We start from the raw sequence: 22,630 nt of genomic DNA on the forward strand, positions 1-22,630 counted from the left end.
GCACTCTCCCTCCAACTGACAGACATCACTCTCTGTCTGACAGGACTGAACCACAGCCTCCTCTCCTCCATTTTCACTTCATCCTCTTTATTTCACCTCACCAATTAGTGAAATAGAACGTCAGATAGCAGTTGTCCTCCTATGGCTCTCTTCCTCCCTGCCCCCAGTTCCTATCAGCCCAGCCTTACTAACCCAGGTCCAGGGCTGCAGACTGGGCTATGTGGGCCTCAGGTTGGGACCTCCAGGGTTGCTAACAGGTTTCTGGGTGGCTCCCATGTGGAAGGCCTGCTGAAGGGGGGCTGAGGCCACGGAAGGGGCCTGGTACTGGGCCAGGAGACCCACCTGACAGGGTCCTGCCCACTGGGGGGCGCTGTAGGGGGCTGTGCCATAGCCAAATCCCTGGGGAGGGGGGCCTAGAGAGCCCTGACGCTGGCAGAGTGGGTTGGAGGGGTTAGTGGTAATGGGGAGGTGGGCACCTGCCAGGGTGGTAGACGGGAGGGTAGGGCACAGGTGGCCGGGGGCAGAAAACTTTCGGCTCATGTTTGCTTGTGGAGGGATATGTAGAGGGATCTGCAGTTAGGGAGGGGCCATAAGAGGGAAAGACAAGGGGAAGTTGCAGCTCAGTTTAGTTACATTAGCACATAACACGTTCAAAACTACAATTGAGGAAAAAGGGCAAAAATTATGTAAAATAGAGCCAAAAAACGATTTATTGAGATACACTTTTCTTTAGAATGAGAAGTGTGGTCTTACGTCATGTCCGGGTCCCTGGGCTGTTCCCTTGGGTCCTTTCTTGCCCTGGGAGAGGCTGATGGCGTCTCGGGCCCAGTTGTCAACAAGCTGGTGCAGGTCGTCTGTGAACGTGCCCTTTCGGTGCTGTGTTAGGGCCGGCGCTATGTTAGGACCTGATGGCTGAGACTGGCTGGTGTTCACTCCACTGTCTGAACTGGTCCCACTCACTCCTGGAAGGAACACAGGGACGAGTTCAACCTGGGAAGCCAACTAATTTCTCAATCAAGTTTTGCTTCTCTTCTGGAGAGTTATCTCTTGGTTTGAGGAATATTGCTTAGGTTTTCCTTTTTAAAACATGTAGTGATGGAGCATAGACAAAAGGAAAACAGCTCTGTGTGCTTACCCATGGTGGAAGTCTGGCTGTCTGAGAGCGCTGCAGTGGGGGGAGACGTCTGCTTAGGTGGGGACGCTGGGGGGATCTGGCCTGTGACTGGGGCTCCTAAACACAGACACCAACCAGAGAGTTGAGAGGAGAGAAACGGATCACATTACATTTACACATCCTAATCTAGCAGCCTCTACCCTTTAATATCAACAAATTAGTTGTTGCTTGCAGTCATGTAAATTTCCATTCAGCAGTGCACAGACAGACCAATCATAACTCTGGTTACCCGAGTGCTGGGGGCTGGCCTGGGCGCTGCTGCGGGCTGATTTGTTGGCCTTGGTCTTGGGTCTACGTCTGCCCCCAGCCATAGCGGGGGAGAGGACAGCTGAAGGAGGAGGTTTACCCAGCCTGGTGAACAGAGCATCTATTTCCTCCTTCTGCCGTGAGTGGAGGGTCTGGATCTCTATCATATGTCTGTGGAGGGGAGGAGAGGGCAGGGTTGTAACTAGTGCTGGCACAATTACTGTGTAACTGAAGGTTATGGATGAAGAGCGTCATAAAAATAAAATGACTCATAACCGTTTATTTTTTGTTGTTGTTGCAAGGAACAGCTGACTTAAGACGGGCATTCATGCAGTTGAGTCAGTGGACTCACAATGTGATTAAACTTTGCTCCAACAACTTGCTTGTTTCAGCAAGGAGCAACAAACAACTGCATATTTATTTGCTATTCTAACGGTTATTACAGAGGCCTCGGTCATTTGGCTGGCCAATTATCGTCATCCAAAACTCCATGACCATCACATCCCTAATTATAACATAAAATCCAGTACAACAGTCACCCCTCTCATTTTATCCTTTACTTATGCAAGTGATCCCATTGAGATAAACAAATAAGAGAAATATAGCCCAAAACAGCAAACAGGTTAAATATTGGAGGAGTGAAGGTAACATACTTCTCTCGGAGGCAGCTGACTTCGCTCTGGAAGGCCTCGTCCTCAGGCCCCGAGTCGTCCTCGTTGTCGCTGGTCATGTAATGGTTAAATGAACCACTGTTCACGCCAGGGGCGGAGCTACGGAGGTCAGAGGTGGAAGAGGAAGGGCCGTTCTGATGTGAGGGGCTAGACCCCGGAGGTGTCGTGGGATTGACTGTGGCTGGCATCACTGAGAAACGGCCCACCTTCGAGACAGAATTAGGGCTGGGGCCAGTGCTGGCACTAGTAGACACCTGGAAGCGTCCGATGGTGGTGGGCTGTGTTGGGACAGAAGAGAGCGCATCTACGGAGTCTCCTCTCCGGACCCCTTTGGAAAGGAGGGAGGAGGAGCGGTGGAGGGTGTTTTCCGGGCTGGAGAGGGAGGAAGAGGAGGAAGAGGAAGAGGATGAGGAGGATGGGGTGAGAGAGGAAGAGGAGGCGATGTTGGAGGGGTCAGGAGTGCTGCCGGTGCTAGCGTCTGCTGCAACGGAGACTTGGAAGCGTCCCAGTTCAACGACCCTTGTGGAGGGCAAGGCTGCCTCACTGCTCCCTGGGATGGTCTCTGGGCTCAGAGCTCTCCTTAGCTGGCCGTCCAGACTACCCACAGGCTGCTGGGACTAGACACACAAACAAGACATGTCAGTAACAAACAAACCAACTCAACTCACTCAGAAAGTACCACTCAAAATAACTCACCACTACTACCACAACTGATACCTAACAACAACAGTAAATAATCACCTATCCCACACATCTACAAAACTCACAACTTCACACAATTTACAACTTCTCAAAGGAACAAGTTGTGAAAAGAACTAACCTGGTTTGGTCCTGGGAATGGAGGCAGTTGCTCGGAGGTAGGGGTGCCTGCCTGCTCGGAGCCAACAGGATACACCTGACACAGACACACAGGAACATTTCATTATCATCGAGGTGGGAGAAAATCATACCCAAGTTACAACTGAGGAAAGAGTATAGGAGGAAAGAGTAGAGGGGGAAAAGCATTTAGTACAAATACTGCATCTTCTCAGTCACTAGACAAAGACAGTTCCCTCCATTGTACCTGTGTACTGGTGGCTTGACCAGGCTTGGCTGGAGGTGTCTGTGCATGTCCCCCTGGTGTGAGGCCCTGTCCTGGGGTCGCGGTGGGGCCCTGGGCTCCCTGTCCCCCGGCGGTGAGAGACAGGTTGGAGGGGGGCACCGGGGCCGCCCCGGGGGGAGGGGAGATGGTCCCTGTGGAGGGGGAGGTGGTCTCAGTGTCCGCAGAGGATGTGTCCTTAAAGAGGGAGCGCAGCTTCTTATCCAGGGCATGTATGTCATCTATACCAGGGACCTTGGACTGGGACTCTACCCCATCTGGGTCCCCTGGCTGGGACGGTAGGGAGGGCAGGGTAGAGGGTGGAAGTTGGGTGGGTGCCATTGCAGACTGTGCCACAGGGACAGAGGCAGGGATAGGCTGGGAGGAGGTGGGCTGAGTGACAGGTATGGACTCAGGGATAGGCTGAGAGGATGGAATAGGAACAAGGTCAGCAGGTTGCTGCTCTGAGCTGGTCACAGTCCCAGAGTTACTGGGTGGAGCTCCGGAGACAGGGGGGAAAGGGGCAGAGCTGCTTCCCAGCTGGGGGGTTGCAGCTGGGGGGACAGGGGCCAGGGTGGCCTGGGGAGCAGCTGGAGGAGGGGATGTGATTTGGGCAGGGGTAGGCTGAGAGGGGGCAGCTTGGTAGTCAGGCTGGGGGTGTGGGGTGGGATCAGTGGTAGCAGATGCAGGGGCTGGAACTGGGGTTGGAGACACCCTCCCGGTTGCAACTTGACATGTGGAGGGGGGAAGAGTGGAGGACCCAGAGGGGATGACTGAGACAGGAGGCAGGGTGGAGAAGCTAGTGTTGGTGGGGACTGTAGCCTCTGGGGGAGCCAAGGTTTGGTGAGGGTGGGAGAGAGGGGAGGCTGGGCGCAGGGAGGAGGGGACTATGCTGGTGTCTGGCTCGGCTGGGTGGCCCATGGTGGCTCGTCCCTCCCCATGCGGCTGCCTCATCTCAGTTAAGGCCTGCTGGAGGTGGCCTGAGGGGGCAGACAAGGACAGGCCCAGACTCACTGGGGTTGAAGGGGGGAACACAGAGTCACTTACATAAATTACTTGTTGTAAGTGTACAGGTTATCATCATGACTTCAAACATACTGGTATATACATCAAGGAACATGTTTTAGAGTTCTCAAATATTCCAGAGATGGAAGAGGGGCACATGTTTGGAACACAGCGTTCTAACATCCTATGAGAGTTCTAGTTGCACTCTATGGCCCACAGATTCCAGTCCCTCTTACCTTGAGGGGGCTCATCCCCAAACGAGGTGTTAGCAGATGGAGGGCCGAAGAATTGCTCCCTCAGACGGGACTCTGGGACAGGGCTGACAATGAACCTTCGGCCTGCAGAGTGGACTACCTGAGCTGCAACGCTGGGAGGAACACCTGAGGGGCAATGGGTTAGAGGTGAGGGGTCAAGGGGTGAGGAGGTGGAGCTCAGACAATCATCTTTCAGTAGAGATAGTAATGTGTAGGTGCAAGTTTACCAGGCAGATGAGTGGGCATGTCAGGCTGCTGTGAGGGGTCATCCACCACAATCTGTGGAGAGAGAAGGACAACACCATGTCAACTAAAGGCTGCCCAGGAGTTAGTGGGTGGGTACGTGAAGGATGACGTGTTGCTGTGTGTTGTTTGAGTATGTTACCTGTGTAAAGGGTGGTTGAGCGTAGCCTTCCTTCATGCCCTCTCTATCGTCCGCCATTTCGATGACTTCACGAACCTGCTCGATGAATGACTCACGTTCGCTCTCCAGGATAAATTCACTCAGCACCTTAGAAAAGGACAGATATTGAACTACAATATCCACAAATCGTGCCCATTTCAATCCATATAGATCGGTGGAGCTACCAAAATAAAAATAGCAACTTCCTTTACTTTTGACTACAGAGCCTTAGGGAATATTTGATGGAGATTCAATACAATCCAGATCGGTGCTTATGTGTTTACTATTATTACCATGATCTGTGCAATCTCCTCTGGGTTATCTCCATCCAGGTCAAACTTAAAGGTCACCATCTTCCTGTTGTGAGTCTCCAGCTGGCACTCTGCCACCCGGTCTCCCATGTTGGAGATCTGAAACCGACACAAAGATTAGTTCATTCTTCCTGCCATCCAGGACCTCTATACTAGGCGGTGTCAAAAAATTGTCAAAGACTCCAGCCACATTTTACGTGAGTCATTTAGCAGACGCTCTTATCCAGAGCGACTTACAGTAAGTAGTGAGTGCATATATTTTAATGGAACCCACAACCCTGGCGCTGCAAGCACCATGCTCTACAAACCGAGTTACATGGGACCAGCTTCCAGCCACCCAAGTCATCTCTCTGCTACTGCACGGCAAGAGGTACCAGAGCGCCAAGTCTAGGTCCAAAAAGGCTTCGTAACAGCTTTTTACACTGCTGCTACTCAATGTTTATTATTTATTCATAGTCACTTTACCCCTACCTACGTACATATTACCTCAATTACCTCGACTAACCTGTACCCCCGCACATTGACTAGGTATCTGTACACCCTGTATATAGCTTCGTTAATTTATTTGTATTTTTTTAATGGCGTGGTTGGTTAAGGGCTTATAAGTAAGCATTTCATGGTAATGTCTACACCAGTTGTATTCGGGGGCATGTGAAAAATAACATTTTATTTGGTGTGTCAGATGACTGACACACAACTGAAATGTACATGTAACAATTTCAAATATTTTACTGAGTTAGTTCATATAAGGAAATCAGTCAATTTAAATAAATGCATTAGGCCCTAACCTATGGCTTTCACATGACAGGGAATACAGATATGCATCCTTTAGTAAACTTTTTTAAGTAGGGGAGTGAATCAGAAAACCAGTCAGTATCTGATGTGACCACCATTTGCCTCATGCAGCACAACATCTCCTTCGCTTAGAGTTGAGCATGCTGTTGTTTGTGGCCTGTGGAATGCTGTCCCACTCCTCTTCAATGGCTGTGCGAAGTTGCTGGATATTAGCGGGAACTGGGCCGTGCATTATCATGCTGAAACATGAGGTGATGGCAGCAGATGAGTGGCATGACAATGGGTCTCGGGATCTCGTCACGGTATCTCTGTGCATTCAAATTGCCATCGATAAAATGCAACTGTACTCGTTGTCCGTAGCTTGTGCCTGTCCATACCATAACCCCACCACCACAGGGCACACTGTTCACAACGTTGACATCAGCACACCGCTCGCCCACACGACGCCATGCACATAGTGTGCGGTTGTGAGGCCGATTGGGTGTACTTGAGACATCTGTGGCATTGTGTTGTGTGACAAAACTGCACATTTTAGAGTGGCCTTTCATTGTCTCCAGCACAATGTGCACCTGTGTAATGATCATGCTGTTTAATCAGCTTCTTGATATGCCACACCTGTCAGGTGGATGGATTATCTTGGCAAAGGAGAATGCTCACTAACAGGGGTGTAAACAAATTTGTACACAACATTTGAGAGAAACAAGCTTTTGTGCTTCAGGGATCTTTTATTAATATTAGATTTTTGTTCAGTGTACAACTGGACATCTGTATAGACAGAGAGAGGATGAAAGGTCAACATAGGGTTGTAGAAATCCTGCAATTTTCCCAGAATTCACAGGTTTTCCTGGAATCCCGGTTGGAAGATTCCCAGTTGTCAGTAGGGAATAAGCAGAAATGTTGGAATCCTCCAAACAGTATTTTGGGAAAACCTGGGTATGTTGAGAAAGTTAATGGAAATTTGGCCAACAAAGGGGGGCCGAGGAGATAGAGTTGCCATATGAGAGAATACAGACAGTGAGTTGAGGTGAAAGTGACTCTTACATTGAGGACGTTGAGCTTGGCCTTGGCGGTCTTATCATGCCGAGAGCGGCTGCGTACGGAACGCCGCTGGTGCCGCTTGATCATGGAGCGCCCCTCGTGTCTACCACCCGATGCCCCTTCATAGCCGTCACTCAGACCTGACGCTGCGTCTGACAGGCAACTGGGAGAGAGATGTGGGGGGAGACAGAGAGAGAGGTGGGGGGAGGCGGAGAGAGAGGTGGGGGGAGACGGAGAGAGAGGTGGGGGGAGACGGAGAGAGAGGTGGGGGGAGACGGAGAGAGAGGTGGGGGGAGACGGAGAGAGAGGTGGGGGGAGACGGAGAGAGAGGTGGGGGGAGACGGAGAGAGAGGTGGGGGGAGACAGAGAGAGAGGTGGGGGGAGACAGAGAGAGAGGTGGGGGGAGACAGAGAGAGAGGTGGGGGGAGACAGAGAGAGAGGTGGGGGGAGACAGAGAGAGAGGTGGGGGGAGACAGAGAGAGAGGTGGGGGGAGACGGAGAGAGAGGTGGGGGGAGACGGAGAGAGAGGTGGGGGGAGACAGAGAGAGAGGTGGGGGGAGGCGGAGAGAGAGGTGGGGGGAGGCGGAGAGAGAGGTGGGGGGAGACGGAGAGAGAGGAGAGACAGAGACATTTTGCAATTACTAGGAGGACATCACAATGAACATAGGGCCGTTCCATATAAATATGTATTTTTAATAAAACATTGAGTAGCAGAAAAGGCGTTCTGGTATGAGCTAGGTCTTGGGCTGTTGTGGAGAGATTATGTGATGCTTTACCTCTCCACAGACTGAGGGACAAGTGTTGTCGGACCTGCTGCCTGCTCGGCTGGCGCCGGCTGGGATACACTCACAGAGGCCTGAAACATCATCACACACACACACTGTTCTTTAAAGGAGCTTTCCAACCATGTCATGTCAGGCATGAAAGCAAGGGCTGGATCTGGCTTCACCTTAAGCACTAAAAGGTATGTGATCTGACCAAGGAATTTGCAGTGCTTTGAGCAAACACACTAAAATCAACTCAGTTTATTGTTCGCGTGCACAGATTTGCAGATGTTATTGCAGGTGCAGTGAAATGCTTGTGTTTCTGGCTCCAACAGTGCAGTAATACCTATCAATCATTTAGAAAAACACAATATACATATCCAGATGTTTTAATATATCACACCGAGCACTCTCATAGACCGGAATATAAATGTATATACATATAATGAACCGTTTGGACAGTATATAAATAGAAAAGGTATATACAGCAGTAGTTATATAGGATTAGCCATGACTAGAATGCAGTATATAACACTGGTCACCAACCGGTCAAATGCAATAGGCATTCCTAGTTGATCACCAAACATTTCTGTAAAAAAACAACAACAATAAAGACTTGTGTTCCTATTTTTATTTTATTTGTTGCGCTGTTGGCAATAGGTGCACTTGATTCAGCAGCCCTAGTGTTCCCATTTTGAACCATTTCACAAGTTTTAAGGTAGTACTCCATCTAGCCGGCAGGCCCAGAGAACAATTCAAGTGCACCTATAGGCCTCCCACTGGCCAACCAGATAGCTCAGATTTTTTATTTTATTTTACCTTTATTTAACTAGGCAAGTCCGTTAAGAACAAATTCTTATTTTCAATGACGGCCTAGAAACAGTACGACAGATTTGTACCTTGTCAGCTCGGGGATTTGAACTTGCAACCTTCCGGTTACTAGCCCAACGCTCCTGCTGGGGAGGCAGGGTAGCTGTCTGCACAGTTTCCTCGAGCCATAGACTGTAAAAACAAATCTTGAACCTACAGCAAAGTTTATACTGTGAGATTTAAAAACTTGTTCAACACCGTTATAAGCCATAAAAAGGTGCGATCTCCCTACTTCCACTCACACTACAACCAGCACTGCAGCTGCAATGAATTACTATAGCAAAGTGTTCCAATACGCTTGCCTTATTATTAGCAGCTTCTGTCTTTTTTAAACCTGTTGGTACAAGGGGGCAGTATTTTCATTTTTGGAAGAAAAAAAACATTCCTGTTTTAAACGGGATATTTTGTCAGGACAAGATGATAGAATATGCATATAATTGACAGCTTTGGATAGAAAACGCTAACGTTTCCAAAACTGTAAAGATATTGTCTGTGAGTATAACAGAACTGATGTTGCAGGCGAAAGCCTGAGAAAAATCCAATCCGGAAGTGCCCCAGGTTTTGAAAGCGCTGCGTTCCAATGACTCCCTATTTGGCTGTGAATGTACCATCAACGAGCTTACGCTTTCTACGTATTTCCCAAGGTGTCTACAGCATTGTGACGTAGTTTTACGCATTGATGTTGAAGAATAGCCGTAGGCGGCTACATTGCGTAAGTGGTCACATGGTGGCTCCGAGAGATTCTAGCGTAAAATACAGAGGTAGCCATTACTCCAATAAGTCCTACTGAAAAACGAATTGTCCCGATGGATATATTATCGAATAGATATTAGAAAAACACCTTGAGGATTGATTATAAACAACGTTTGCCATGTTTCTGTCAATATTATGGAGCTAATTTGGAATATTTTTCGCCGTTTTCGTGACTTTCCGGGTGATTTCTCAGGCAAACATGAAGAACAAACAGAGCTATTTCACCTACAAAAATAATCTTTTGGGAAAAAATGAACTTTGGCTTTCTACCTGGGAGTCTCGTGAGTGAAAACATCCGAAGTTCAAAGGTAAACTATTTAATTTGATTGCTTTTCTGATTTGTGACAAGGTTGCCTGCTGCTAGCAAGGCATAATGCTATGCTAGGCTATCGATAAACTTACACAAATGCTTGTCTAGCTTTGGCTGTAAAGCATATTTACAAAATCTGAGATGACAGGGTGATTAACAAAAGGCTAAGCTGTGTCTCAATATATTTCATTTGTGATTTTCATGAATAGGAATATTTTCTAGGGATATTTATGTCTGTTGCGTTATGCTAATTAGTTTCAGGCGATGATTACGCTCCCGCATGCGGGTTTGGGAGTCACAAAAGGTTATTAATATCCAGGAATATTTCAACTTTCTCTGGTCATAGCAGTAACAACATGAATTGGTGCATGAGGCATAAATAATGCAGTGGGACTTGAGTTTTGCCATCAGCTGGAAGACCCTTTTCTCAGCTGAGGGAGAGAGAGCGGCTGAACAGTGAGTGAGGTGAGAGGCAACCTCACCGCTGCACTCTCCCTCCCCTCAGGCTGACCATCACATGCAGGCCATCAGTCCAGTAAAATCAAAACAATTCTAAAATAACTATATGCTGACTCAGCTGTAATATTACCAGTGTGATCATATACCAAATGGTTTAAAATATAATTTCTAAAATGTTCTGAGATGAACATTGGCAGGGCAATTCAAGCATAGCCAATATGCAGTGTTAATGTATTGGGCCTATAGCCTACTGCACAAACCTCATAGGTTTACGTTTAAGTCGTGTTTATAACAAATCTGAGCGGTAGATATCGGCTTGTTTATAACAAATCTGAGCGGTAGATATCGGCTTGTTTATAACAAATCTGAGCGGTAGATATCGGCTTGTTTATAACAAATCTGAGCTGTAGATATCGGTTTGTTTATAACAAATCTGAGCGGTAGATATCGGCTTGTTTATAACAAATCTGAGCGGTAGATATCGGCTTGTTTATAACAAATCTGAGCGGTAGATATCAGCTTGTTTATAACAAATCTGAGCGGTAGATATCGGCTTGTTTATAACAAATCTGAGCGGTAGATATCGGCTTGTTTATAACAAATCTGAGCGGTAGATATCGGCTTGTTTATAACAAATCTGAGCTGTAGATATCGGTTTGTTTATAACAAATCTGAGCTGTAGATATCGGCTTGTTTATAACAAATCTGAGCGGTAGATATCGGCTTGCATTTTGACTCAAAGTGATCTTGACTAAGAAAATGTTAGTGAAACAGTGTAAACATTAAATGTGATGAGTGTTCAATGACTATGTACATAGGGCAGCAGTCTCTAAAGTGCAGGGTAGAGTACCGGGTGGTAACCGGGTAGAAACCGTGACTATGGTTCAGGGCAGGGTACTGGGCGGAGGCCGGCTAGTGGTGACTGTTTAACAGTCTGATGGCCTGGAGGTACAAGCTGTTTCTCAGTCTCTCAATCCCAGCTTTGATGCACCTGTACTGTCTTCACCTTCTAGATGGTAGCGGGGTGAACAGGAAGTACAAGGTTTTACTTCTCATAAGACGCGTGTCTGTTTGTAGGCTCCTTAAACTACTAACACGTCAAGCCTAACTACTAACACTAATCACACACGTTGCCCCTGTCCTGTGGGTACCTGCATCACAGAGGCGTTTGTGGCCTGATAGAGGAAGTAGAGGTGCTCTGCATTGATTGGAGGAGACAGGATAGGAGGGCTTGGTTCATTGGCCCATGACTGACAGCCATGCAGGAAAAAGCAGCAGCATGCAAGAGAAACTCATGAAAGAAAGTGGATGAAAGAGTGGAGACCGACACAGAGCCGTTAGTCAAAAAGCAGAAAATAATTTTAAAAAGAGGGAAAGAATAGAAAAGAATGACGAGACCGTACATGTGTGATAAAACATTTACTAGATGGAATACATTCTGTGTCCTTGTTTGTAGATTGTCTGAGTGTTTTAGCGTTGGTATGAGGGTAAAATGGGGTTGTTGTGCACTTGACCAATGTGTGGGTGTCTCACCTGTATTTGCCGGACTCCAGGCTGGAGAGGTGGTAGTGCTGAGCTCTGAGGTGCATCGCTGCCCTCTGGCTGTGGCTGCTGGAGGTGCAGAGGAGGGATGGGCTGAGAGGGGGGCAATGTCACCTGCTGGGGGGGCACCTACAGGGGGTAGGGGGAGTGACAGAGATAAGAGATCTGCACAAATCAAATGGCCATATCTCAGACAAGACTCTCCATTATCTATTCCACAACACACTGTTCTTCAAACACACGCACCATCCCTCCCCCAGAGGCCAAACCACCTCAGTTTGACACTGGCTCTCATCCAACATGCAACCCCCCCAGGCACTTACCTACTGAATCACATAGGATTACTATAAATCAGTCTCATATAGCCTCAGTACAGGTTTTATAGCATGGATTCTACAGCACACACACACACTACTCAAATAGCAGAAGGATAGCATATAAATAGTGTATGTATACCATATAAACAGTATATGTTAAGAGAAAGGATGGGTGTGACAGTAGAGGGAAGAGGTGTGCGTTTGTTTTTAAGTACCTGAGGGGGGAGTGGTGGGTGGTAGTAACCTCCGTACTATAATAACAAACAAAATACAACAACGGGTAAGAGGGAGAGGAAAGAAGAGGAGAGCAGAAAAAAAGAGAATGAGATGGAGGGAAATATAAGGAGAGAAAGCACAGGAATAAAGAAAAACAGAACCAAAAGGAACGCAGAAAGAAACAGAAAGAAAGAGAAGTGAGATGGTCCACCAATGTTTTCAACAAATGCTAATTATGGCCTTTTGGTAAGAGCCCACAGAAGCCTCTGATCCAGATCTATTCATAGTGATCGATGATCTAGGGGTGATCAGCTGAGTAACAGCAGTGTTGTGGTGGTGAAGTTGTATTGTGATGGTGACGTGTACCTGTTGTGGGGCCCCAGGGGCAGGCTGGGAGCTTGGAGCCCCAGGGGCAACAGTGGTATGCTGAGCAGCAGGAACCACCTGACAAACAGGACAGAGGGAGAAGCAGAGAGAATGAGATCGAAACTACATGGGACTTTATGATACATGCAGAGACAAGAGTTGGGTACTGTTACTGTGAGCACATATTAAATGCATTGTGTGTGCCACATTAACGACTCACCATGGTCTGCTGCGGCTGACGTGATAGGTCTGTTTGGACAGGGGGAGGGGCCTGTGGCTGAGGCTGCTGACTGGGAAGAGAGGTGTATGACATCACCGGCTGAACCGGGTGGGTCTCATGAAGGACGGAGGAACCCTGAGCACTATCTGTCATTTGATTGGCTGAAAGAGGGAGGGGTAGAGAATGGGGAGATGGTTTATCAATAGATAGTTCATAAACACTAGATTAAGACTATAATGTAGGTCAATAATACAGAGCCCTGAGAGCAAAAAGGCAGAAGGTACAGACCAGTCTCCGTCTGCTGTGGGTACTGGTCCACCTCTGGCCTCTCTGATTCTGTCTGGACTGGAACCTGGACTGGAACCTGGGACGATACTGGGACAGTGACTGGGAGCTGCCCTGTAGACTGGGGTATATAGGGAACCCCCTGTGGCCCCAGCTGTGCTGTCTGAGGGGGGATGTAGGGGGCCATGGGCTGGGTTGGCTGCTGGGTGGGCTGTGGGGGGATGTAGGGGGCAGCCTGTTGGCCTGGCTGGGGAGCTGCCTGAGGGACGGGCTGGGCTGGTTGGGGGGCCTCTGTGCCGGGCTGGAGCCCTGGTTGAGGTTGGCCCTGCTGCTGCTGCAGTAGTTGTTGTTGCTGGCCCTGCTCCTCCTCCAGCCTCCTCTTCTCCTGTTCCTCTCTCACCTTCAATTTAATCCCATCTAGTTTAGCTTAGTTTAATTCATGATTGCAATACCATACATCACATTTATCCAGGATTCAAGCCAAAGATACCATTGAGCCGGTACAGACCTGTTGCCTCTGCTCTCGCTTCCTGCTGATGAGGGAAACTCTGTCCTTGATGGCCTTAGCCATGGTCTTATGGTCCCCTTCACACACGTAGCCAGACTCCACCTGACAAAGAAAAACACACACACACACACACACACACACACACAATAGGGCAGTGTTAGGACTTGACTCACATTTAATGTCATTTAGTCTAGATGATGTTTGTAAGTCAAGGATTCCTAATAAATAATCAGGAAGAATAAAGATTGCGTCTCAAATGGCAGCCTATTTGGGACACAGTCAATCTCTCTCTGAAGTGGACATTGTGTTGCCACCCACCATCTCCTGGGCCACGTCCTCAGGGACGTCCTTGCTGAGGTCGAAGGAGAACTCAATGGCCTCGTTGTCCTTGTATTTCCCCTTCAGCTTCTTGACATCCTCTATCCTCAACCAAAGCTTGATGGCCTCCATTTCCCCGTCGTCCTCTTCGGCCAGCTCAACACGCACCCCTGTCTCCTCCTGGAAGAAGGCATGGTTCAGCAGGTCCTTTATCGAGTACCTGGGAGAACGTGGGAGAACAGAATATGGAGAGAGGATGAGTCAAATCAACAGACATCTTTAACACACTTTGAAACGGGTCATACATTTGAGAAGGTCCTGAGTGGTTGAGTATGAATACTCTCCCTGTATCGGTGTCTCATTAGTGGTTGAGTATGAATACTCTCCCTGTATCTGTGTCTCATTAGTGGTTGAGTATGAATACTCTCCCTGTATCTGTGTCTCATTAGTGGTTGAGTATGAATACTCTCCCTGTATCTGTGTCTCATTAGTGGTTGAGTATGAATACTCTCCCTGTATCTGTGTCTCATTAGTGGTTGAGTATGAATACTCTCCCTGTATCTGTGTCTCATTAGTGGTTGAGTATGAATACTCTCCCTGTATCTGTGTCTCATTAGTGGTTGAGTATGAATACTCTCCCTGTATCTGTGTCTCATTAGTGGTTGAGTATGAATACTCTCCCTGTATCTGTGTCTCATTAGTGGTTGAGTATGAATACTCTCCCTGTATCTGTGTCTCATTAGTGGTTGAGTATGAATACTCTCCCTGTATCTGTGTCTCATTAGTGGTTGAGTATGAATACTCTCCCTGTATCTGTGTCTCATTAGTGGTTGAGTATGAATACTCTCCCTGTATCTGTGTCTCATTAGTGGTTGAGTATGAATACTCTCCCTGTATCTGTGTCTCATTAGTGGTTGAGTATGAATACTCTCCCTGTATCTGTGTCTCATTAGTGGTTGAGTATGAATACTCTCCCTGTATCTGTGTCTCATTAGTGGTTGAGTATGAATACTCTCCCTGTATCTGTGTCTCATTAGTGGTTGAGTATGAATACTCTCCCTGTATCTGTGTCTCATTAGTGGTTGAGTATGAATACTCTCCCTGTATCTGTGTCTCATTAGTGGTTGAGTATGAATACTCTCCCTGTATCTGTGTCTCATTAGTGGTTGAGTATGAATACTCTCCCTGTATCTGTGTCTCATTAGTGGTTGAGTATGAATACTCTCCCTGTATCTGTGTCTCATTAGTGGTTGAGTATGAATACTCTCCCTGTATCTGTGTCTCATTAGTGGTTGAGTATGAATACTCTCCCTGTATCTGTGTCTCATTAGTGGTTGAGTATGAATACTCTCCCTGTATCTGTGTCTCATTAGTGGTTGAGTATGAATACTCTCCCTGTATCTGTGTCTCATTAGTGGTTGAGTATGAATACTCTCCCTGTATCTGTGTCTCATTAGTGGTTGAGTATGAATACTCTCCCTGTATCTGTGTCTCATTAGTGGTTATGAAGCTCAAATCACACTGGATAAGAGCGTTTGCCAAATGATCAAAATTAGAATGTGAGCTAACCTCTCGTCCTTGTTTTGTCGGATGCATCCCTCGATGATCTCCTTCACCTCGGGGATCGCCACCTTGTCGAAGCTGGCCGGCTTCACCCCCTATAAGACACAGACCTCCCAGTCACAACCCACACATTGTCAACACACTGTTTCCGTGATTCTAACTTCCGGGTCTATCCAGGGTTGCAGATAGAAATGTCTTGTACAGAGCTGAAATGATGACATATTTTACATGACGGAAGTATGTCTGTTCTATGTAATATATTTCTATCTGCGCCTTCTGTGGCGTTGCTGTCGCCTCATATCAGAGAACAGTGTATAACACTGTATTGGACTGCAGTGCACGCTATATGTTCAAACTCGTGTAATTGTAATGTGATCTACTTGAGTGTTCCTTGTGGGAAAACAAAGTTGTTCAGGGGAAAAAGAGCCAAATAGTAATGGAGTCTTTTTACAGGCACTAACTCAGTGATGGTTCATTGGACAAAGTGTATGAGGAAAATGAATGGCATTTTTGTAGGGGTTTTGGATAAACACAGAAAATAAGGTCTGTGGTAAACACAGGTTTAGGAGATATTATACATTCTGTTCTATGAGATAATCTTCATCAGCTAACATCACGTTTAGTGAACAAAGGCTTCATAATTCATAAAGGTCATGTTAACTGACTAACCTCAGAACAAAACGTAAAAGATCTCCTAAGCCTGTGCTAACCTCAGACCTTAGGAATGGCATTCCCATAGGGATGTCTGAACAAACCAGAGGTAACGTATTTCCAGGTTATACGACTACAAGCTGGCGAGCTCCATAGTCACCAGGCACAGCAGTCTTGTCTCAGAGCAAGGTTCAGCAGCAACCCACTGTCCAGGGCCTGTGCTGCTGAGGACCACTAACCTACAAATCTACATGTGAACTCTGGAGTTATGGTGACACTCCCACTCTTTGAAGATTAGGGCCTGGTGCTGTTGTTGCTGGGATTTGGGGAGAAGAATGGTGGGGGAGAGCATGGATTCCAGAAAACAGGGTTGATGAGGGGAGAGGAAGGAGAAGTGAAGGAGTGATGCAGGGAAAGGAGGAGATAAAGATTGAGAAGGAGGAATGGAGGAGGGAGCAGAGGGTGTATGTGTGACGGTGTCAAGTGATGGATAGGTCTACAGAGACAGCAGCAGACTGTCATATATGATATCTGAAGCTCTGATAGTCATAAGGTTGCACACTTCTGATGGTCTCAATGCGATAAGTCTGTGGCGTATATACTGATTCCGGGAATGCATGTTACTTATCAAGAGAGTTTAACAAATGTTTAGCTAAGGTAAAAAGTAACCTGTGTCATGTGGCGCTCATGGAAGAAACAGGCACGTGCGAGAAGGTATACCTACTACCTCCCAACGTAGTTGTTGATCAACCGTGCTCACTGACACTGGCAGCCGACATTCGATTCCTAGAATGGCAATGCTGATTGGTGAGAAAATAGGCTCACCTTCAAGGCCCATTTCTAACCATAAATCATGAAGTATCTATGCTAAGGTGTGTGTTTTCTTCCTTTGGATCCAAGTCGAGGCCCAGTTACACCCAACACAAATGACAGACTCAACACGCCTCGAGACAGAACGAGAAAAAGCGCAAAGATGAATGAAGGAGGTGGGAAAAGAGGTAACAGAGAGAGAGGAAGACGGCTCGCAGGGAAGACAGAAAGAGTGGGGAGAAAAAGACAAGTGGCAAAGAATGGCTAATGATGCAAATTAAAAAGAAATTAGCTCAAGGGACAGCCAAGCAGTGAGGGAGAAGGGGCAGATAAAGAGGGAACTGGAAAGAGGAGGAGAACGGGTGGCAGAGCGAGGACAACAGGCAATTGGGGTTGAGGCAGCGGAGACTTACGCTGGTGACTCTGCGGTAGATCTGTGCAGCGTTCTGGCACTCGGAGTATGGGTACTCTGAGGTGGCCATCTCCAGCATGCACATCCCAAAGGCATACACATCCACTGACTCGTCGTACTTCTCCTCATACATCTCAGGCGCCATGAACTCAGGGGTACCTTAAATCAAATACAACCATTCAGAACTCTGTCTCTCTGTGTGTTCGTCTCCATCTCCGAGTGTCACACCCCAAACGCCCCTCTTCTCCTCTAACCAAGAGGAGGAAGAGTGACCGGTCCACCGCTGCCTCCAGGTGAGCAGAAGCTGCGAAGGAGAGTAGAGAAAGAGAGAGAGGAAGGAGGGAACAAAAAAGGGGGGGGGCCGGGTTCAGTTAGACTGTAGAGAAAGAGGCACAAGTTTCTCTGTGTAAGACCTGGTTATCTGTGGGGTGACACCTTGTATAGGGAGTCTACAGAAGATGGCTGGTGTACAGAAAACACTGTAGGGGGGGCCAAACTGGTGTTAGACACACACTTTGTCAGTTTAACTACTGACAAGCTGTAGAATGGCCCGGTTTACCAATCAGAACCTGGTTAGTGAGATGAACGTCAATGATCAGGGGCCTCAAAATGGCATAGAAGGGGCACAAATAGTAAAACTAGCTATGGAAATAACTTGTGTCAAGACCTTACATTTCACAACTAAACCCTCAAACATAACCTGTTTCATACAAACATACCTTTGAGTAGTCTGACTCACCTGTCCTCCTTGACCTGGGGAGTAAGGTGTTATGGTGATGGCCGAGAGAAGCAGATCCCATAGCTAGTTAGTGAAACAGTGCATTTCTGGACACCAGCCTTATTCAAATAGCAGATACTCTGCTCTCAATCTTCTAATGGTCTTACACAGAAAAACTCTAATGGTTATTTGAAATGATTAGTTTTTTGTAAGGTGTGTGTCACAGTGCACTCGCACACTTACCAGGCCATTACAATACTCACTGACCAGCAGTACCCTACTTATTCCTTTACTGCAGAACGGAGCACAGCTGAGGCTACAGCCTACAGTCTCAAAACATACCCGAGAGTGTGAAAGAACAACAACAAAAAGGCTGATAAAGGAGAAGAGGAAAGTGGGAAGGGGGGGCTTTCCAGACAGAAAAAGAAGCAGACATTATTCTCTGTGCTCCTGACATTTTTTAAAGGACAGAGACAAACACGGACAAAAACCTGTAGGGCCAAACCCTTCAAAAAACAGAAACGGCAAACGTTATTGGCATCACTGGCAAACAGACCACATATTTCCAAACCACAGAGCAAAGACCAGTCTGAGACAGAACACCTAACCAGAGGTCATACCTGTAACCCTGGCCTGGCTAGCCTGACAGTTAAGGCATGACAAGTGGATTGAGATTCATATTTCACAGAAATTGGCACTACTTACTCTCAGTAGGAGCCTGAAAGTGAACTTTCACTTTGTGGAAGAAAAAGAGAATCAAATCAATTCTGTCACGAGTAATCAGCCCTGGTGGACTCGCTGACATAACACAGTGTGTGTAAAGAGAGGGTTAGTGGGTCTCCCCATGGCCTGGCCTCCACTTGAGCTGTGGTTTGAAAAGAGAGCTGAAACATTGTGGTCTGCTTTCCAACCACATTGTCAGTAAAAAAAAAGAGAATAAATAAAATAATAATCTAACCATTCACAACCTCAATGTTAACTACAGTATAATGATGACCTTACACAAGACATCCCCATTGGAGTTTAGTGAGGAAGAAAGCAGAGCACAGTAAAAGGTAGCTGGTGATGTTGGGGTCTTACCTATGACACTCTTGGCAAAAGAGGACCTCTTGAGTGTTGCTAATCCCAGGTCTCCTATCTTGACGGAGCCTGTGGGCCCCGTAATGAAGATGTTGTCACACTTCAGGTCCCTGTGGATGATAGGCGGGGCCCTGGTGTGGAGGAAGTGAAGGCCCTTCAGGATCTGCCTACACCAGCTCCTCAGAACTTTGATCTTCATGACCTTGAAGCGCTTCAGATACCTACAGAACGGACATAGGAGTAAAGATGAACATCACACAACCATCCTCATCACATTTCACTGATTTGGGTAACTAGGACCAACAATTTAATCATGATGATAGACTGGTGTTGATGTCTGTGTGTGAAAGTGAGACTCACGTTTTGAGTGTTCCAGAGGTCATGAGCTCTGTGACCAGCACAATACACTTCCTGCCTTTAACAGGGGCCTCCCAGGAATCGTAGAAGCGGACAATGTTGGGGTGCTGCAGCCCCTTCAGCATGCCCGCCTCCTCCTTGAACCGCTGGCGCTCCGACTTGGACAGCTTACGGTCCTACAGGGGGAGGGGAAATCATAGGAACGTTAATGTTACATACAGGAGAGGGTCAATACAGTTGAAAAGAGTGGATTTAGCGTACATGCTTATATGACATATACTTTTTACATGCAGGAGAGTCAAATAACAATGGGAACAGTAGCCTATTAGAGTCCAAGGTGGCGTAGCAGTAAGTCGTCGTGTCGTGTCCCTTGTATATATCGTTTCTTTTTCGTTTTTTTACATATTTTTCTTCGCATATCTCTTTAAAAACATTTTGCTAAACCTAAGCTTCCAATACTCTCCTGCAACCCGCCTCACCCAATGTAGCTATTTTTCCTAAAGTATTTATATTTACTTCGGAACCGGAACCCCTCAACTGAAGCTAGCCAGCTAACCACCAGCTGTGCTAGCGGTCTTCAGCTAACCGGTCATCAGCTAACCTTTAGCTCGGAAAGCTCTCGCCAGTTCGAACAACGCGACTCTAACCAGAGCATAACGGACCTATTTATTTTTCATCCCCGGATTCATCCCCGGATTCCCACCGCAAATGGAACATTTCTCAGCTGGATCTTCACAACTAGCTATCTAGCTAAACCGCAAGCCCGGATGATTACTCCTGGCTAGCGTTTCCACCCACTTAGCTTGAAGCTAGCCCGGCCAGCGCACCTGTGCTACCACCGTGGCATACTCCTGGGCTACAATACCCGGGCCCACGACCGGTCTATCGATGTCACCGCATGAAGAGGAATAAACAGACTCACCCCATCGCGACGTCCCCCAAAGGCTAACTCTCTAGCCCTCGCTATCTCCCTGCTTGCTAATTCGGCCTGCTAACTGCTAGCTTGTCCAGCTCCGGTCCGCTAACTGCTACCTTGTTTAGCCCGGGCCTACAAACTGTTAGCTTGTTAGCACAGGCCTGCTAACCGTCTGAATCACCGCGTCCCAAACACTAACTGGATCCATATTTACTTTCTCTTTTTGATTTTTAACTTGTTTATACCTTCCGGAAACCTTTCTCACCCAATGTGATACGGAATCGCTATTATTTTTTATTTTTAGTACACACTCAAGAACCCCCAGAAGCTAACCAGCTACAAGCTATTTAGTCATTGTTAGTTTTTTTAACCTGGATAACACTCGCCAGTCCAACTTCCCTGCCCCATCCACCGCTGCCCCCTGGACACTGATCTATTGGCTACATAGCTGATGCACGCTGGACTGTCCATTAATCACGGTACTCCATTCTGCTTGTTTGTTTTATCTGTTGGCCCCGTTGCCTAGTCAACGCCATTTTACCTGCTGTTGTTGTGCTAGCTGATTAGCTGTTGTCTCACCTACTGTTTTAGCTAGCTTTCCCAACTCAACACCTGTGATTACTGTATGCCTCGCTGTATGTCTCTCTCAAGTGTCAATATGCCTTGTATACTGTTGTTCAGGTTAGTTATCATTGTTTTAGTTCACAATGGAGCCCCTAGTTCCACTCTTCATACCCCTGATAACTCCTTTGTCCCACCTCCCACACATGCGGTGACCTCACCCATTACAACCAGCATGTCCAGAGATACAACCTCTCTCATCATCACCCAGTGCCTGGGCTTACCTCCGCTGTACCCGCACCCCACCATACCCCCGTCTGCGCATTATGCCCTGAATATATTCTACCATGCCCAGAAACCTGCTCCTCTTATTCTCCGTCCCCAACGCTCTAGGCGACCAGTTTTGATAGCCTTTAGCCGCACTCTCATACTACTCCTTCTCTGTTCCGCGGGTGATGTGGAGGTAAACCCAGGCCCTGCATGTCCCCAGGCACCCTCATTTGTTGACTTCTGTGATCGAAAAAGCCTTGGTTTCATGCATGTCAACATCAGAAGCCTCCTCCCTAAGTTTGTTTTACTCACTGCTTTAGCACACTCTGCTAACCCTGATGTCCTTGCTGTGTCTGAATCCTGGCTCAGGAAGGCCACCAAAAATTCAGAGATTTCCATACCCAACTATAACATCTTCCGTCAAGATAGAACTGCCAAAGGGGGAGGAGTTGCAGTCTACTGCAGAGATAGCCTGCAAAGTAATGTCATACTTTCCAGGTCCATACCCAAACAGTTCGAACTACTAATTTTGAAAATTACTCTCTCCAGAAATAAGTCTCTCACTGTTGCCGCCTGCTACCGACCTCCCTCAGCTCCCAGCTGTGCCCTGGACACCATTTGTGAATTGATCGCCCCCCATCTAGCTTCAGAGTTTGTTCTGTTAGGTGACCTAAACTGGGATATGCTTAACACCCCGGCAGTCCTACAATCTAAGCTTGATGCCCTCAATCTCACACAAATCATCAAGGAACCCACCAGGTACAACCCTAACTCTGTAAACAAGGGCACCCTCATAGACGTCATCCTGACCAACTGGCCCTCCAAATACACCTCCGCTGTCTTCAACCAGGATCTCAGCGATCACTGCCTCATTGCCTGTATCCGCTACGGAGCCGCAGTCAAACGACCACCCCTCATCACTGTCAAACGCTCCCTAAAACACTTCTGTGAGCAGGCCTTTCTAATCGACCTGGCCCGGGTATCCTGGAAGGACATTGACCTCATCCCGTCAGTTGAGGATGCCTGGTCATTCTTTAAAAGTAACTTCCTCACCATTTTAGATAAGCATGCTCCGTTCAAAAAATGCAGAACTAAGAACAGATACAGCCCTTGGTTCACCCCAGACCTGACTGCCCTCGACCAGCACAAAAACATCCTGTGGCGGACTGCAATAGCATCGAATAGTCCCCGTGATATGCAACTGTTCAGGGAAGTCCGGAACCAATACACGCAGTCAGTCAGGAAAGCTAAGGCCAGCTTCTTCAGGCAGAAGTTTGCATCCTGTAGCTCCAACTCCAAAAAGTTCTGGGACACTGAAGTCAATGGAGAACAAGAGCACCTCCTCCCAGCTGCCCACTGCACTGAGGCTAGGTAACACGGTCACCACCG

General features: G+C 47.4%; 1 protein-coding gene across 8 annotated transcripts in view; it reads right to left on the reverse strand.

Moving 5' to 3' along the window:
* Window positions 1–22,630, reverse strand: part of LOC110496855 (serine/threonine-protein kinase WNK1) — a 66,617-nt gene that overhangs the window by 1,214 nt on the left and 42,773 nt on the right. For 3 of the 8 annotated variants that reach the window (XM_036956134.2, XM_036956126.2, XM_090208361.1), the window contains 24 exons: window positions 19,498–19,670; window positions 19,138–19,358; window positions 17,341–17,498; window positions 15,473–15,561; window positions 13,904–14,123; window positions 13,586–13,687; window positions 13,081–13,477; window positions 12,793–12,953; window positions 12,573–12,650; window positions 12,206–12,241; window positions 11,665–11,802; window positions 7,752–7,831; window positions 6,979–7,138; window positions 5,125–5,241; window positions 4,814–4,939; window positions 4,656–4,707; window positions 4,411–4,554; window positions 3,155–4,182; window positions 2,912–2,986; window positions 2,074–2,708; window positions 1,404–1,591; window positions 1,136–1,231; window positions 754–962; window positions 1–570 (listed from right to left, as the gene is read on the reverse strand). The exon at window positions 1–570 is cut by the window's left edge and continues 1,214 nt beyond it. In XM_036956134.2, the coding sequence (XP_036812029.2) occupies window positions 217–570; window positions 754–962; window positions 1,136–1,231; window positions 1,404–1,591; window positions 2,074–2,708; window positions 2,912–2,986; window positions 3,155–4,182; window positions 4,411–4,554; window positions 4,656–4,707; window positions 4,814–4,939; window positions 5,125–5,241; window positions 6,979–7,138; window positions 7,752–7,831; window positions 11,665–11,802; window positions 12,206–12,241; window positions 12,573–12,650; window positions 12,793–12,953; window positions 13,081–13,477; window positions 13,586–13,687; window positions 13,904–14,123; window positions 15,473–15,561; window positions 17,341–17,498; window positions 19,138–19,358; window positions 19,498–19,670 (5,037 nt within the window). In that variant the 3' untranslated portion in view covers window positions 1–216. Of the gene's footprint in view, window positions 571–753; window positions 963–1,135; window positions 1,232–1,403; window positions 1,592–2,073; window positions 2,709–2,911; window positions 2,987–3,154; window positions 4,183–4,410; window positions 4,555–4,655; window positions 4,708–4,813; window positions 4,940–5,124; window positions 5,242–6,978; window positions 7,139–7,751; window positions 7,832–11,282; window positions 11,382–11,664; window positions 11,803–12,205; window positions 12,242–12,572; window positions 12,651–12,792; window positions 12,954–13,080; window positions 13,478–13,585; window positions 13,688–13,903; window positions 14,124–15,472; window positions 15,562–17,340; window positions 17,499–19,137; window positions 19,359–19,497; window positions 19,671–22,630 lie in introns of all 8 variants that reach the window. The other 5 variants (XM_090208375.1, XM_036956142.2, XM_090208389.1 and 2 more) reach the window with 4 other exon arrangements.

Source organism: Oncorhynchus mykiss, chromosome 2, assembly GCF_057628025.1.
Source record: "Oncorhynchus mykiss isolate SJ-2025 chromosome 2, ASM5762802v1, whole genome shotgun sequence".
NCBI lineage: Eukaryota > Metazoa > Chordata > Actinopteri > Salmoniformes > Salmonidae > Oncorhynchus > Oncorhynchus mykiss.